At 44.1% G+C, this 16,958-nt stretch overlaps 1 protein-coding gene across 1 annotated transcript; it reads right to left on the minus strand.

The window, feature by feature from the left end:
* Positions 1–3,541: 3,541 nt before the first annotated feature.
* LOC149331325 (amine sulfotransferase-like) lies at positions 3,542–15,573 on the minus strand. The gene is made up of 3 exons (XM_089555463.1): positions 15,326–15,573; positions 6,208–6,694; positions 3,542–4,551 (listed from the first exon to the last, which is right to left on the minus strand). The coding sequence occupies exons 2-3, from the start codon at positions 6,664–6,666 to the stop codon at positions 4,063–4,065; spliced, it is 948 nt and encodes a 315-aa protein (XP_089411589.1). The 5' UTR covers positions 6,667–6,694; positions 15,326–15,573; the 3' UTR covers positions 3,542–4,062.
* Between the last annotated feature and the right edge of the window lie 1,385 nt (positions 15,574–16,958).

The raw sequence follows: 16,958 nt of genomic DNA on the forward strand, positions 1-16,958 counted from the left end.
ACAGAGGGCAAAACACATGCCTAGAACAACCAAACTCTGCGTTCCGGAGCTCCCAAAGCCGCTGCGACCAAGAGGGCAAAAAATGACGATGAAATTCTATGAGTTCAACAGCCCATGTTTACATCCAGACCATTTTTAATCAAATATAATCGCTAGTTATCGCGTGTTACGCCCGAAACACGCTCAGAGCGTGTTCTAGACATGCGTTTTGCCCTCTGTACTGATATAAGAGTGCACATAGTAATCATTTTTCCTCTACGGCAAAAAAAGAACACAAGAAACAAAATCACATCACTGGGGAAGGTCAGATAAAACAAGTTTGCATTCGACATCACGTCCCTAGGACCTTCTTGTTGAAGGAAACAGGAAAAAAACTGAAGCACCGAAGCCAATAGTCATCCTGTATAAAAAGTGAGGCAAAAAAAAAACGCGAAGTGAAATGGCTAACCGCAGGACTTTGCGAATAAAGCAGTCCTGCTAGTTTAGTCGTACCTTTTATTAAGTATAACAGCCTATCTCCTTTTGTTCTGCCCGTACTCAGTTATTCTCAGTTTTTCTTTCGTCAGGGACGATGTCAATGCGCTAATTATGAAAGTTCAAAGCCATGACCCATGTGGCGGCGAAGCAAACTAGAAGCATTTGTCCTGAAAGCCAATAGAAAGTGAACTAAAGTAGTTTTCCTCTTTGGCTAGCAAATTGACAGCAGAAAATACCGGAAACAAGCTTGTTGTAATTTATGTTTTGGTTATTCAACAATACCATCCAATTTTCTTAAAAGCCCTTTCACGTAATAAATCTAACTCTAGTTGAATCAACATCAAGGAAAAGAATTAGCGGATAATAATTTTATGGCGTTCCCAATATTCTTCGTACGGTGGAGTACAGAATCCACAGGTCGGCCACTGTGGTCGTCGAAAGGATGCAGAAGCCGAGATCAGCATGTGCGAAGGGGTTAAATGACATTTACAATATAGATATGGTGGGATACCAAACTACCGGATGGTGTATTTAAAACTTTAAAGGCTATGAACACAATTGTCTACAAAGTGAACAGTCAGATTTTTCTAGAGTGCACTACACCTGGCGGTGATTTCATGGTTTGATGTGAATTTTGCACCTTTAAGACTGCAAGGTTCTTTTTCTAAACAGATATCGTGAAAGTAGTTTATGTTATTTCGCGAAACAGTGAGCAGGGTAGCATGTCATCCGTCATTTTTATGCGGAGGTATTTTGCCATCAGCAGTAACATCAGTGGTTTTTTTTTTCAATTTCAAACGTAATGCGCACTTTCGAAATAGAATTTATTTCCACGATCCTTGTGGTGTTTTCTTGACATATCGTGACATTTAGATGTCGACATTTCCATCAATGATGGCACTTTGTGAGGACTTTTACACGCCCCTTCAAAAAATCAGCAGCCAGTATTTTGCGGGGCAATATTATCGTATTCTTTTTATTGAAGCCTGAGTTTTTTGGGCTGAAAATATTTCTGTCGATGGTAACGATATCTATCATCAGAAAGCGTTAAGGAATCAGTGATAAATTTGTTGAAAAGACGCACTCATAAAATTGTTGTTGTAGGTCAACTAAATTAGCATTATATTTCAGAGTAGTGGCAGTGGAACCAAAATAATCATCTCGCCAAATGAAAAAGGCAGCTAGCAGCGTGGTTTCGAGCAAGCAGAAGTGATTTAGCTCAATTAAAAAAAGAAAAAGTGGTGATTCGAAACTGCACTGGCACTGGAGTCTTCGGCTTGTTCATGTTGTGAAGGTAAGAGATTTCATGGAACGGGATAGCAGCTGCAAATGACTTCAGAATTTTCACCATAAACTTTCGTGCACAGAGTTTTGACTCTAAAATATAGAAAATAGTAATGAAAGCGGGCGAGCTTAGATGAGAATATAGTATAAATTTTTTTCATAAATGTTATTTCTAAATCAATAATGCCGTCAGTTTAGTGTAACGTTTTTGTTGGTACGAAATTGTTAGCAAGATATGGCTATTTTATAAAGTGACCTACCTCATGGTACAGAGTTCCTTTTGATGTGCGTTCTACGCCAAGCACGCTATGGTTGGTGTTAGTTTACTAGTTAGTGTATGGTTAGTGTACTAGCAGTTATGGTTAATGTACTAGCAGGCGACCTTCGCCTGAGGTGCAGACTGTCGGCACGTCCCTTCAGAGACCTTCCCGTTAGTTTCAGCGCTCATCCGGGCTTTTGTGGTGAAGCAACCGAACGCTGCGATAACGTTTTTACACCTTGTATGTTTGCGTCTCGCGGAATACAAGAGTTCCGTAGCGCTGTCGCATTCCCCGTAGTGTCGAAACATGCGTGCGAGTGCGATTCCAGGCGTAGTCGCAATGAGGAAGACACTTCGCTGTCATTGTCGTACCGTGTGACGCAGGCAGCTGTCATAGTCCAGAGCCACCGCAGGTACATATATAGCAATGAATAAGTGTACATACTTGGAACGCCGTTGATCTTTGGCGACCTTTTTTTTATGACCGGTTGCCAAGTTGGGGGAGCAACCTTTACACGAGCGCGGCTCTTGTATGTACAGTCTTTGTCAAAAGTTTAGAGCCCAGGGAGTTAACTTCTAAGCTTTACAATGGGACTGCAGGCGCATTCATGGAAGTCCTACCTATTGCAGGAGGCAGTACCAGAAATCTTCTCCTGTCCAGGAAATTTGGAGCGCTAGAGATCCATTAAGAACGACACAGTGTGGCTCAAAACAAAACCCCCTGGGCTCCAAACTTTTGAGAAAGGCTGTACATGTGTTTCTAATATTCACTGATTATGATGATGGATTTTATTGGCGCCAGAGCAGCTTCACCAAAGAGGGCCAGGCACAATGTATTTTTTGTGCCAACAAGAGTGCGATCAAGGAGCCATTTTCCGAACATTTCTCTCCACAATGGCCGAGCACCTTGGCCAGGAAATAGCTTGTGTCCATTTTATCGCCGATTGGCACTAGGTGCCACTGGTGTACAATATTCAAGGCAGCCGACAATAAAACTATCCTGATATATGTGTCTTGTTTGCGCGAAACAATTTGTGCTGTGTAGAAAATAAAAATACACTTGTCGTCATACTAAGAGCGAACACTGCAGTGAATAACATCGTTATCATTGGTAATTTTGATAGAACAAACATAATCATCTTTTTTATTGATTTATTGCAACAACTAGCGCAAGGAAAGCATTTTTAAAATTAGCTCGGAGAAGAGGACAACCTGCACCAAATGTAGTTATTCGTAAAAAAATTGATTTTTTTGGCTATTTCTAGTTATACTGATATTTGTCGTACCTGAAAAGACGCACTTATTGACGGGAAACATAGGTGATCGGATGAGATTAAGAAGTTTACGGGGCAAAGCTGGTAAAGGAAAGGGTTGATTGGACAGGCATGGGGGAGGTCTTTGCCCTATAGTGGGCGTAGACAGGCTGGTAAGGATGGTGCTGATGACGACAGCAAGGTATGGCGAGTAAAGGCGTACAGCGCACTTTTAAGGCGGAAGCCTTTAATGGCTCATACTGTCGTCCGTTTACAAAGCGTGTCATACGCGTTTAACTCTGGAACAAAAAAAGATAGAAGAAAACCAATGGTTGCATCAGAGGAGGAAAACATAAACCTAGAAGCCAAGTTTGTTAATTGTATATTAATTAGTTAATTAATTATGTACAATAATGTTCAACTTGCGTCGAAATAGCGCGGACGTCGATACAGCCACTGGAACGGTGTGACATCACATGCACCGGAAGTCGTCACGGCATAGTGAAAATTATGAGAGAATGGTCAGAAAAACGTGCAATTTGTGTCAAATTATATGAAAAAATCTTTAATTAAGTGTAATTAATACTTAGGATCCCCGAAATATGCATAATTTGGGTATCGATATAGCCACGGGAACGGTGTGACGTCACAACCACCGGAAGTCGTCAAGGCATAGTGTCCTCGGCTTTCGCCTCTCAACACTTTAGTTCCCAAAATGTACTCGCAATTTTTATATTTCATGACAGCTTGATATTACACGGGACTACAGTGCCTGTTTTTTTGCTTCTGTTATGGAAGGTCTATGTTGCTCCAGAGATCCATTACCTCACTTCCCCGAGGCTTGGCCGCAATCCAATCCTTCATCTGCACTATTTGCTCAGACGTGAAGTAGTTTTTCCAGTCGCCTACAGCTCCTTTTCTAATAAATTCTGAACCGTACTCCATTTGAACATTTGTTTTCTTCACGTCTTTGGTCGATTTGTAGGCAGATAATGACCGCTGATCCCCACCTTCCATTACCCGCTTCACTTTATCGATTGGTGCCTCTTTGTAAATAGCCCTCATGTTTTCTGTCGTGCAAGCATTTAGGACTTCCTCGAGGAGTCTAGAGTCGTCCCGCAGAGCTTTTCCATGTTCCTCGTCGAGGAAATCACCGATCTTGAGAACTTGCGCCCTGGTGTCTTCTTTGAGCTCTTCGTAAGTGATGAACAGGATGTTGCTCTCGTTACGGTGAACGTACCATTCTTGAACGTGGTCGAAGTAGTCGCCGTAACAGATCTGAAAGAAAAGGCCAATTTACTCAAGCAAAAAAAAGAAATGTTGACATCACAATATTTTCTCCTGTGACTTCTAAATTATTAATTTTGTCTTTGAATACCGCGGCGCCCATCTTTTTTTGTATATAACAACTGTCGCGTAGTTCGTTCTCATGTCAGAGACTTTTGTTTTGACTTGAGGAATATCAATATATTTGAAATTATCAAACGTCAAGTGGCCAAGACTCATATCTAGCCAACAAAACAGGTCACCCCACAAAACCAATTCATTTTCAAGCGCCAAAATTGCAAGACTAATCAGTAGTTAATCACGAAGTGAATCTAGGGGCCTTCGATTGTTGGTTTTATTTTGCCTACAACGGGGCCTAAAAATAGGCTGAAGTATTAAACACAAATTCAGGCGGAAATAAGGTTTGTCAGCGAAGCCTTTCGCAATCAAGTGTTCTCGGACCCTATTTTTCAGAAAAGATCTGCTATTTGTGTGCGAGAGAAAAAGTCCTATTTTTTGCGCAGTATGTTACAGACAAGGTGGGAATCGTTGGGTGTTTGGAAACCACGACTTTCCCTCCTGTCGTAACAAGTTTATTGCGTCGTGGACGCTAACGATCTCCTACGCGACGCTCCTACCTTCGTGGAACACATGCCTGACTTGCGCACTGCGAAAATTGTCACTCAACCTAACAATTGCAATTTTAAAAGCAGAACTCTGGAGCAGGATCTCATTGCCACGAATGAAGGTCGATGCAATGACGCCGATAAAATTTTTATCATCATGATAAGCCTGACTATGCCCACTGCAGAGCAAAGGCCTCTCCCACGTCTCTACAGTTAACCCTTTCGTTTGCCAGCTGCGGCCACCGTATTCCCGTAAACTTCTTAATCTCATTCGTCCACATAACTTTCTCGTGCCCCCTGCTAAGCTTGGCTTCTTTTGGAGTTGACTCCGTTACCCTCAAGGACCAGCGATTATCATGCCTTCGCATTACACTACTTGCCCAAGCCCATTTCTTCCTCTTGATTTTGACTAGCTGTCATTAACCCGCGTTGTTCCCTCAGCCACTCTGCCCGCTTCCGGTCTTTAACGTTACACCTATAAATTTTCGTTCCATGGGTCGATGTGTTTTAGACATAACAGGTTTTTGGGCCTGTCGATTTGACATCGTAGTCTTCTAAATATTGATAAAATTAAGTCTTCTCAAAATAAGCAAGCGCTAAAATAGATTTAACATCAATCATTGAAGGGAAAAATTCGTGTGGAATAATTACAGGGTGTCCGGTAATTTCTGTGCGTTGTCTTCAAAGAAAAATGTGCGTAATCTAGGCTTTTTACATACGCAATAATGAGCCCTTTATTCTCTGCCCTTGTGTGTTTTCTAGAAGGGGCATTTCTGTTGAGAAATAAGGCTTAACTCCATTTGTAAGAAACCTTCTAGGTGGGCAAGATTCAGGCAAAATTTATTTTTATCTGAAAAGAAACGTGATCAGATATAACATAGAGGTGCGGGTGTTCAATGCCCTATACATGAGCTCTTATTGCGCTGAAGCTATTCAAGAAGCCAGCGGTAAAGGGTCATAGCGGCCTTCACAAAGAGAACAGATAACGATGAAGTGGTTTCTCAAGGCAGAGAGTTGAAAACGCTGAAAGAAGAATAATTACCTTTCCTGAAATGAACATGTCGAGGAACCTTTGGAAGGAGAAATCACTGCTTGCCTCTGGCTTTAAAATTCCCTTTAAGAAGTGGTAGTACGACACAGCGCAGTCGTACGGATTCCTTGCTACGTAAATGTACTTGGCGCCGCCCACCGGACGCAGTAGGCGAAACGGGAGGTGGGTTACAATGGGACCAATTCCAGATGGCTTTTCGGCTTCCGAAGATCCGTGCATTTCGATGAGCCCACGCATGACCCCGAGATCGGTAGCACCGGGAACTAGTTTTCCCCTGGTAAGAATGCTGGATGCGATGAATTGCGTCCAGTGCAGGCCAGTCCTTGGGTAAGAGACGATGAATACGTCGCCGGCTCGCGGTCTGTAGTTGATGGCTGAGTGTACGGTGTGGTCACGAAAGACCTCACCCATCCACAAGCCTTCAACGTAGCGGCCAACCACTCGGTCCATTGTCAGGCTGTCTTCTTTCCCTGGAATGCTTCAAAATAGAGATAACCTGGGCGTTAGCAACATTGTTTTGCCATGGAGAGCAGTAGCAGGCCAATACTTAAATAATCAGTCACAGTGCAAGCGCATAATATTAACAAAATGACTAAACTGGCAAAGAAAAACACACGTACTCAAAATAAATGGTGGGTACCGGAAACAGCACATAATAGCACCCAATATTTTTCCAGAAGCGTTTTACTGTATTAGAAGAAATTAATAGAATCAGCATAGGGTTAAATGGTATAGTAGTGCGATTTGTGCTGAATGTTGGACAAATCTTTTCGTAACGAACCAGAGAAAAGCAAACGCATGCTTTCAGAATATGAAACGAGCTTTGTCGCGTTTTTCTTATTATTAGACAGCAGGATTAAATAAATTTTCCCCAAGCTCATGCTGTTATCAGTCTTTTGTGGATTATGCTAAAATGTTTCGCTTTCCAGAAAATTCACGTAGGGGAAATTAGCGATCTGAAAACCATGAATCGTGACATTCAGTTTTTAAGCTTATGAGCCGAGCAGTATTATCTTGTAGGTGTTAGCAGCGCACACAAAACAAGGACGGATAGAAAAGGGAACAAAACACAGCGCTGACTTTCAACTGAGCTTGAAAGTCAGTTGAAAGTTGAAAGCTCAGTTGAAAGTCAGCGCTGTGTTTCGTTCCCTTTTCTGTCTGTTGTTGGCGCTGCCACCAGTTGTTGGCGAAGATGGATAGGTTCGGGGTCGTTGCTAGCTCGCTGCTGCTGCTGCTGCTCGCTTGACGCAACCGCGGTCAAGCTACCGACACCCGTTCCCACCACCACCAGGACAGGAGTGCCGCCAAGTCAAAGAGTTAAGGTGATGGGAGAAAGATTACAAGAGGGTTTATTTTACATTTTTACATCATGTTTAGAAGTTAGACTGAAGTGGAGCTGAAGTGAGGCTCCAGTGAGGCTCAAATGAGGCTCTATGGGAGGCTTGAAGTGAGCCTCACTGGAGCCTCACTTCAGCTCCACTTCAGTCTCACTTCTAGCCATGATGTAAAAATGTAAAATAAACCCTCTTGTAATCTTTCTCCCATCACCTTAACTCTTTGACTTGGCGGCACTCCTGTCCTGGTGGTGGTGGGAACGGGTGACGGTAGCTTGACCGCGGTTACGTCAAGCGAGCAGCAGCAGCAGCAGCGAGCTAGCAACGACCCCGAACCGATCCATCTTCGCCAACAACTGGTGGCAGCGCCAACAACTGGTTGGCAGCGGTGCGATGAACCGGGTGACATGGTGCTGCATCTGCGGGTGAGTGTTTGGTTTTTGCTTTGGATCCTCCAGGCTTCAAATTCTGGGTTAATAATTTGAACTGCTGGTTGATCGGGTGTTTGTATGTCTGTAGCACAGGGGTAGTTGCTCAGAATCACCATGAGCGAGCAAAGCCAATATTTAAGAGCAGCGCCCGTGGACCTGACGAGGTTGTCGAGGACAGAACTGTTGTTCTTGTGCGATGAGTTGGGAGGGGATGTGGAGGAAAGAGCGGAAGATTCAGATATTGTCCAAGCAATCCAAAATTTGGAAACGGAGGAAGAGGATGATTTTCAAATTGCTTGGGATAATATGCACAAGTGGGTAAAAGAAGAGCAGCTTAAAAGAGCTGAGGAAGCGGAAAGAGAGAAGCTAGAGGCACAGCTACAGGAGCGTGAAAAAGCTGAGGAAGCGGAAAGAGAGGAACGAGAGGCACAGCACCAGGAGCGTATGGAGAAGCTAGCAGCGGAGCTAAAAGACCTTAAACTCGAGGCTGAGAAAAGGCGGCTCGCAAGGCTCAGTGGTCTTAATGGGAACGAGGTAGCAATGAGCGACGCTATCTCCTTCCAGACAGGGCCCTTAACGTTCCAGTCCATCGCCGGGCTGGAGAGACATGACGCCATAATACAGGATTGCGAAATGGCGCCAAACCGGCATGGATGGTACACGACAGAGCGCGGCCAAAGTAGAGAGGCTACAGAGACCGTCACTGAGTTAGCTAGGTGTAACTCCGCGAGAGCTCGTTCAGAAAACGTGTGGAGAGGGCACGAATGGCGTCGGACAAAGCCTCACTAGTGCCTCACTTCAGCCTCACTTAAGCTTCACTTCAGTCTCACTTCTAACCATGATGTAGAAATGTAAATAAACCCTCTTGTAATCTTCCTCCCATCACTTAACTCTTTGCCTTGGCGGCACTCCTGTCCTGGTGGTGGTGGGAACGGGTGTCGAAACTTGACCGCGGTCCCGTCAAGCAGCGAGCAGCAGCAGCGAGCTAGCAACGACCCCGAACCGACCCATCTTCGCCAACAACTGGTGGCAGCGCCAACACCGTCCTTGTTTTGTGTGCGCTGCTAACACCTACAGCATGAAAAACAAACTATCCCAAGAAAAGACGATTCAGTATTATCTGCCAGTCCATCTTTGGTTTTAGGTGCAATTATGTGTTCACAAGCTTAAAGTATTTCGATTTAGCCTTTCAAACACGCACAAAACGGAAGATAATTTAGCCAAAACTGCCTCTGCACCGATTTATAGAATCAAATGGAAAACCTTTGAGATGTGTTATGCTTACAAAATCTTGATTTCTGCTTTAAATGTTTTTCGTGGGTTCCCGCTTCAAAAGGTAGCGCTTGAAAAGTACAGAAAGCAAATTCGGAAGACATGAAATACAGAAGTGTTCCTAAGAATTAGATCACTAAGAAAGCTCGTGTTTATTATTAACACATATAAAAATACTAATTGTGATTTCATAATTATTCAAAACCGCAGGTAAGCTACTAGTTCGTGCAAGTGTTCAGAAGAGTGGAGCCAAAACGTGAAAAAATGATCAGCATTCCTTAACTGCTTGTACATTTAGGAGTTTTTTTCAACGAATCAGCGGGGAGGGAGTATACAATAAGCCCTAAGAAAAATTCATTGCCACTTAAACTAAGAAAAGTTGCCAAAAGAATATTGTATAGTGAGCTTCTACTCAAATTGTATTCCTTGAGCGCGATTTGAAGCAAATTACAATAAAGGGTAGCTGAGGCAGTTTTCAAGTATGCTAACATTCTATGCTTCTGAAGTAGGCCAGTGGTTGATCACGTCTGTGGATTTATTTTTTCTCATGTTGGTTAAAAGACTAGCGAAATCACTAATTCAAATCGTGGGTGTTCAAATCTCCCGCCTCAGGCGTGGGTGCAGGAGAGGAGAACAGCGGAGAGGCATGGGCCAAGTGAGGTCATGTTTAAGAGCTGGGGATACTTACAGCCACTCGAGCGAGCTTTCAGCCAGCGCTGTTTCTAGTGTTGCTTGCGTTGTTCACCGAGCTGCGTTAGTTGTGGGCGTGCAAAACCTGTCAGCTTATTTTGAGCACCAGGTTCAACACGACGTACTGCTTTGCGTTCGGGTGCACGAACAATTGCGGCCGCGAGTGTTTCGTGTCCCACTGTTTCCCAGAAGAGCTACAGCTCGCAGTGCACAGGGTCGCTCCTGTGAAGAGAGAGAATTGCAAGCCGTCAAAAGCAAGCGTACTCTGTTCGAAGCACTTTCGTCAGAGAGGCTGCATGCGGAGCATGACCCTGCTTCGATCTCTACGGCTTTCTGTCAAAGAGGCTTCGCTGAACCACCATAACGTTCCTTCAGTTTAACTCGCATATGAGGTGCGTGTCACCACTGCCGAGAAGTGCCTTTGTTATAAGAAGAAACATGAGGTGAAGCCTTCCACTTCCGCTTATAATTTCATTACTTGGCGAAAGTTGAAGTTTCTTTGTTTGTGAAGGCTTGCATGAAGTGTTGAGATCGATTAGTCTTCGGAGAGTGGCCCCACGATGGGACGGCCAGACAGTTTCAGCGCGTTCCTGCATCTGCATGGCTCCTTTTTTCGCGCATGGGGACACACTACAGATCTGTGTGCTTATCGACGCCTAACCCACCAACGCGCGCGGACAGGCTATTGAAAAGGACTCACTGTTGTGTCGGATATCGTCATTCCTCTGCGAGATGCTTTCCCTCATGGCACGCGCTTGACATGCTCGCGGAGCCTCTTTATTCTTTCCTTTTTGTCTTTTGGTGTTATGCAAATTATGTACCCACCTCAGATGGTCTTGTTGTTCAAGACCGCAGTATTTATAAATAAATAAAAAAAAGAAAGCAAGCAAGCAACCATCGGAGCTGTTTATATGCAGCATCTTTTTTTTCCACCAGCTGCAGCCTCGTCACTAACCATAGTGCGCTATTAACAGGAACACGTTAAACAAAAGTCTGTCGGGTTTGGAATGTGAATTCAAGTGTGAAATGAACGCCACACAAGTTCATTTTAATAAAACACGACGTTTCGAAATCTCACTCGGTTTCGTCTTCACGGTGTGACTGCGGGCTAGTTGCAGCTTAGCTTTTGATCTTTGCCTCTTACCAAAACATTCGGCACTTGCAAACAACTCAAATCCGTTATTTCGGCACCTCCACTGAGTGCTACACTATTTTAACGGAAATACTCCGAGGAGCTGCAAATGCATCACTCGTTATTTATGTAATGCTAGAAAGTGCAGTACGATCGATACCTCGAGGGGGACTCTAGGATATTAGATGCGACTTTGCAGCAGAAAAGCAGAAAAGTACTGCAGCAGTACTGCAGTATTGCAGTATTGCAGCAGAAAAGTACTGCGCTCCTTATGTGAAGAGAAAATAGCCCCTAGTTAGCTGACTCGAGCTGAAGTCTTAGCAAAAGTAAGCATGAAACTAGGCATACCGATCACTGACGATGCAAAGCCGAATGTGGTTGCGAAGCCAACTGCGGGAGACAAGTGTGACGGCACACGGACGAGTGCCATATATTTAGCCATCCTAGGGGAATGAACCCCTCGACCAAAGAGCGCATCCTTCATATGCTCTCCTCATAACAGACACCTGTGAAAGGTAGCTCGAGTGCAAACTTAAATAAAAAATGTTCCCTGAATATATTAATGCCGCATATGGATCGCGTTCAATAAAGTGTTCAGCTTTGTCCAGCAAAGCGACAGGAAATAGTACTCTGGGTAAACAGTCATAAAATATTTATGTACGCATAAAAATTCACTTCGCGTCCGGTGGAACGAAACAGAGACGTTACCGATGGGTTAAAATAACGAAATATCTGTACGTATGCTATAAGTGTGTGTTATTGCACATATCTTTGCAAATAGGAATTTAGGCGACAGCGCAGCACACTGTTAGTCTATCCTTTACGTTAAAACAATCAGAAAGTTTATTAAATGCTTTCCTTTATTCTTTCGAGCATTGTATTTTTCAAAAATGTTAAATGTCTTCAGGAATAACTGCCAATCTGACACTCCAACTATTTTAGAAATTCAGTGACCTCTCCATCTACTTGGGCATATTCGCCAAAAACATTCAATACTTGTTGGTGAAACGAGCGCTTACTTGCCATTTTGTTGTGGGCAGTCTACTTTTAGCTTACATCTAGGATTTCAATCTAATTAAAGTGGCTACGTTGACTTTCAAGGTTGTTCATGGTTCGTGTGAGAGTTCCTCCCGCAACTAACAGAGTGATAGGTTTAGACGACCAGCAGAACCGGATGATCAAAACTGCCCTACAGTTTTACTGCCCGATACGCAAATTCGTTAACAGTACTAAACGTGTCCGAGATTATCTCGAATGAGCCGGTTTAGCATGAACACACTTTAGATAAGCTTATGTTCCCTGTTTATTAAGAAAGATAGCAGTCACCCAAACCCAGGAGCATAGAGAATATTTCTATTTTTTTTTTAATTTTAAATGTTCATGAAAGGGAAGTTAATGTTGCAATCATTTCGTCACTTTAAAATAATTGCTTACAAAGAGCAAGAAAAGCAAACAAATGTCGGCGGTGGTACCCGAACCCAAGGGGTCTGTATTTTGCGTCCGGTGCCATGCCAACTCAGCTAGGGTAACAGCTGTCCCAACCAGGCGATCATTTTCCCACTCCTCTGTTGAATAGCTTAACGAGGGCCTCAGCTGTGGCAGTCTTGTCGTTACAGGTAGCATCAGATGTTTCTAGCATAGCTTACCCCCTCGCAAACTGAATGCGTTCTTCTTGTAATACAGGACATACTACGCCCGCTGCTGTGGACGAGGATGGCGCTAATGAACACTGTCAAGTTTAGGTTACGCGTAGCAAAAATACCCTCGAAAGCAGAAGATGAATAGCCGTCACCGTAGCTGAGTTGGTGGAGCACAAGATACGAGATATGGATGTTGTGGATTTGGTTCCCACGGTGGCATAAGGTTGCTTTTTCTTCTGCAGAATAATGAACTCTCTTTCTGCTGTGCAGTAATCACACCATTAATTTCCTCCTGACGAAGACCGCAAAAAACAAGAAAACAAACATTTCCTGGTGCTTTTGTTGGTTTCTGTGACTGTTTTCTTCATTTTTGTATTTTATCGCCATTGCCTCATTTCCACGCACTTCGTCTGCTCAATACCTTAACGAGGGCCTCGGTTGTGCACTCTTGATGTAATAGGCAGCATGAGAGGGTCCTAGCGCAGCTTCCGTCCTCACCGTTGGATCCCGTTCCACCTGCCACAGGACTACTACGTCCACTGCTATGAACGAGGGAGGCGCTGGTGAACACTCTGCAGGTTACCTTGCGCGCAACATTCATGCACCCGAAACTGATGACTGGATAGCCACCGCCGGAATTACGTTGGTAAAGCACCACACATAAAATTTGCAGGTCCGGGTTCGTATCCCACCACGGCATGTGGTTATTATTCTGGCTTCTAAGGAATTCTCTTTCCTCCATATAATAACGAAACCATTAATTTACCATTGATCAGGACTACAAAAACCTCTTATGCTCTCTATGGTGTTAGTTGCTGTTGGCTCCGTTAATTTCTATAGCGTTACGAGCCTCTCATTCCCCTGAAACTTGCATAGGCGAAAAGGGAGGTGGCTTACTGTAGGACCGATTCATGACGGGCTTTTAGCTTCCGAAGCGCCTCTCGACTCGAGAAGTCCCCCACATGCCAGCGTGTTGTTTTACGCCGGGAACTTGTTCGCCCCTCGTCAGAATGTTGAATACGTTAAAGTGCATCCAATTCATCCCATACCTACGATAAGCGACTACGAATAGATCCCCGCCCTCCCGTCTGCAGTTTATTGCTGGGTGTTATCTTGAAATGCCTCCCACATGCGCAAACATTGAATGTAGGAGTAACCTGGTTTCTCCGTTGCCAGTTTTTCTTCTTCCCTTGACATGCGTTAAAATCGTAACGAGGCCTCTGCAAAGAAAATCCTGTAGTTATTGAGGCCTATAAGAGCTCGCTAATTGCTCGGTAGGAGTTCACAAGGAGAGGAACAAAAAACGATAAGCAACACAAGCATGAAGAGGAAAAAATGCACATCAAAAGTAAAAGATTTTCCATGTAAAACAGCAAACAATAGCCGCAGAGGGTTGATTGGTACCTGCATTATGCTTTGCGCTCCACACTGTGTAAACGTTCTCGCCAACGTGCGAGCGAAGAGCAAATGCATGTATGCAGGTAGTGGCGAGACCGCAGTCGCCCTTTTCTTTGATGGGACGAGTGGATTATAGAAAAGTGGTTATCTTTCATGCCAGTTCATTTGGCACCGTTAGCCTAGCGAAAACCCCGAGTCAAAAGATTCAATTTTTGCAGCTCATTTAACATGAGCAGAGCACTAGTACCGAGCATCACACCTTTTGTCACAAGCCCATTTAGTGTTCCCAACCTGAGAACATTTTGTTTTTATTTTCCAAACAATCACTATTAGAAAAAATTAAGTCAAAATATTTTTTGCTCCCCTCTTTTATATGCGCCAGAGCAAGATATATTGCACATTGCAATTCTTCACTGTATTTACGAAATATCAGTTCTGAAATCTAATTTTTTTCTTTCCTCCTTTTTGAAAATGCTAGTATTCGAAAGCACAAAAAGATGAATCTCTAAGCCATGAGAAAACAAACTTTAAAATCTAAACACAATATAGAAAACTGCAACGTCTCAATGTTTACAAAACAATAATTGCAAATTTATCACTAGTGCAAAACAGCTTGTCGGCTGGGAGATTATCTCCACCAATGCCGCCGCGTAGGCTCAGTGGTTATGCTGGTCGGCTGCTGATCCAAAAGACGCGGGTTCAATTCCCACCGTGCCGGTCGCATTTAAATGGAGGCGCATTGCTAGTGGCCTCTCTCTGTGCTGTGCGATGTAAATGCACGTTAAATAACCCCAGGTGCTGTTTTTGTCCTGAGCCCTCCACTACGGCGGCCCTGACAACCTGAGCCACTTTGGGACGGTAAACCCCGTCACACCAAACCAAACCAAACCAAACCAAACCAAACCAAAGCGCAGTGGCTAGAGCACCAGCTAGCTGAGTTCTTGTTGTTCTGAACAATCTAAAGGAAATTACCGCGGCAGCGTCGGCAATTGAGTGTGTAGGGACCGGGGATGCTCTAAGCTAAGCAAATGGGGCGGTTGTTAGATGTGTGCTTTGGAGCTGCATTCGTGGCTCAGGTGGGATCAGTAGTGCGTGGCGAGTGCACCAGAGGCGACCATACGCATACGCCGGTGGGAGAGTGGGCGAGCCATGGCTTCGCCATTGCTGCGAGGCGCTCTCGAAATGGAGTTCGGCGTGGTAGGCGTAACTCACCGGCTGCGGAAGATGTAGTTAGGACGACCTCAGGAATCGGCTACAGGGCAGCGACAGTAACTGGCAGATAGCTGGAAGGCAGATCTTCCAAGTCCTGACACCGTATTTCTTGCCTGACATGCAGCGCAAGGACTGATGCTTGTCCCCATGCACAGGGCAGCAGAGACCGCCGACGGGGGACTTGCTCGCGCACAAATTTCGTGATTTCAGTGGAGAGGCAAGAGAGCTCTCTGCTCGTTGCCAGGCCTGCAAAACACGCTGCCTGCGTAGCTTGTCTCATCTCTGGCTGAGTTGGTAGACAGCAGAGATGCTGCCTCTGCTGAGTTGGTAGACCACTTAAGCGCGAGACTCGCTCGCTGGAGACAAGCGATGGCGACGAAGTGCGACAGGGCTGAGTGGTCCTCGTCTTCTTCCTTACGCTATAAGGCTTTGCAAAGATAGGTTCTTGTCGCATGCACCAAAAGGCGATATTTTGTGCTTTCGTGTAGAGCGGAATTTCGCTTTTTGCGAAAGCTATAGCCCAACTTACACAGCGGAAATCCGCAATTGCGCGTCTTCGCTGAGTGCAATCCTATTAAAATAGGGCTTCTGAGTCAAAAGGCAGCTGCGTCACGTGTTTGTTTTTTTTACTTTAGTCTTCGAAAATATAGTATACCCGGCACATCGTGGGGACACCTACAATCTTAAATGCGTCTTTATTTCAACTGAGCCAAAGAGTAACTCGCTTATATGAAACAATAAAATTACCCCTAGCCGGCTTATCTGGGGCGCCAGCTTTGGATAGACCAACATAAAAGTAAGCAGGACGCGCACGAAGAAGCACTTTGAGCGCTACCTGCAAAGCTACCCTTGTGGATAAAGCTGCTTTGTACGCGATGGCATGAGTCATACGCTTGTATCGTAACGAACACCTGGACAAAGCAGCACGAGCGCAAACATTCTAAGCAAACAGGTACCTGAATATATTACTGTCATATATGCATCCTGTTTAACCAAGTGTTCTGGTTTTGTTGTTATACCGGGAGGACAGGGCACCGTTGGTCGTCAGTGATTGAATATGTAATGCATGCATAAAAATTCGTTGTGCATCTGGTCGAACAAAAGAATGACGATGCTAAGGGAATAAAACCACAAAGTATGCGCACCTATACCTTTAGAGTGTGGAAATTGAGATAACATTTGTAAATAGGGACTGAAGCGCCAATGCAGGACGCTGTTAGCCAGTCCTTCAGGCTGAAACAGATAAACATTTTATAAATGTCTTTCTTGTAGGCCTTCTATTCATGATCAAGGTCTGTAACTTTAATTGACCTTCCCGGGCACCTAATTTCAGCCCTTTATGAAGAGAGGATTATATACAATTGTGTAAAGAAATAAAATACAATAATTAAAATTTTGTTAGAAAATATTAGGGTATTTGAAACAACCGTCTTCGTGCATTACTTGCACCTATTTTGTATTAGCGTGATCTTGATCACATTTTTGCTGCACCCTATTCGATCAATACTTTTCGCAAACACTACGTATTTCCATAATTATTGTTATTGCTTCATTTTGCAATTAGTGATCAGGACCCACTAGAAATCACGTTTAATATACGCCATTTTGAAAGAATAGAGCAGTAATGATTCAT

Source organism: Amblyomma mixtum, chromosome 8 (genome assembly GCF_055824585.1).
Source record: "Amblyomma mixtum isolate Tamu chromosome 8, ASM5582458v1, whole genome shotgun sequence".
Taxonomy (NCBI): domain Eukaryota; kingdom Metazoa; phylum Arthropoda; class Arachnida; order Ixodida; family Ixodidae; genus Amblyomma; species Amblyomma mixtum.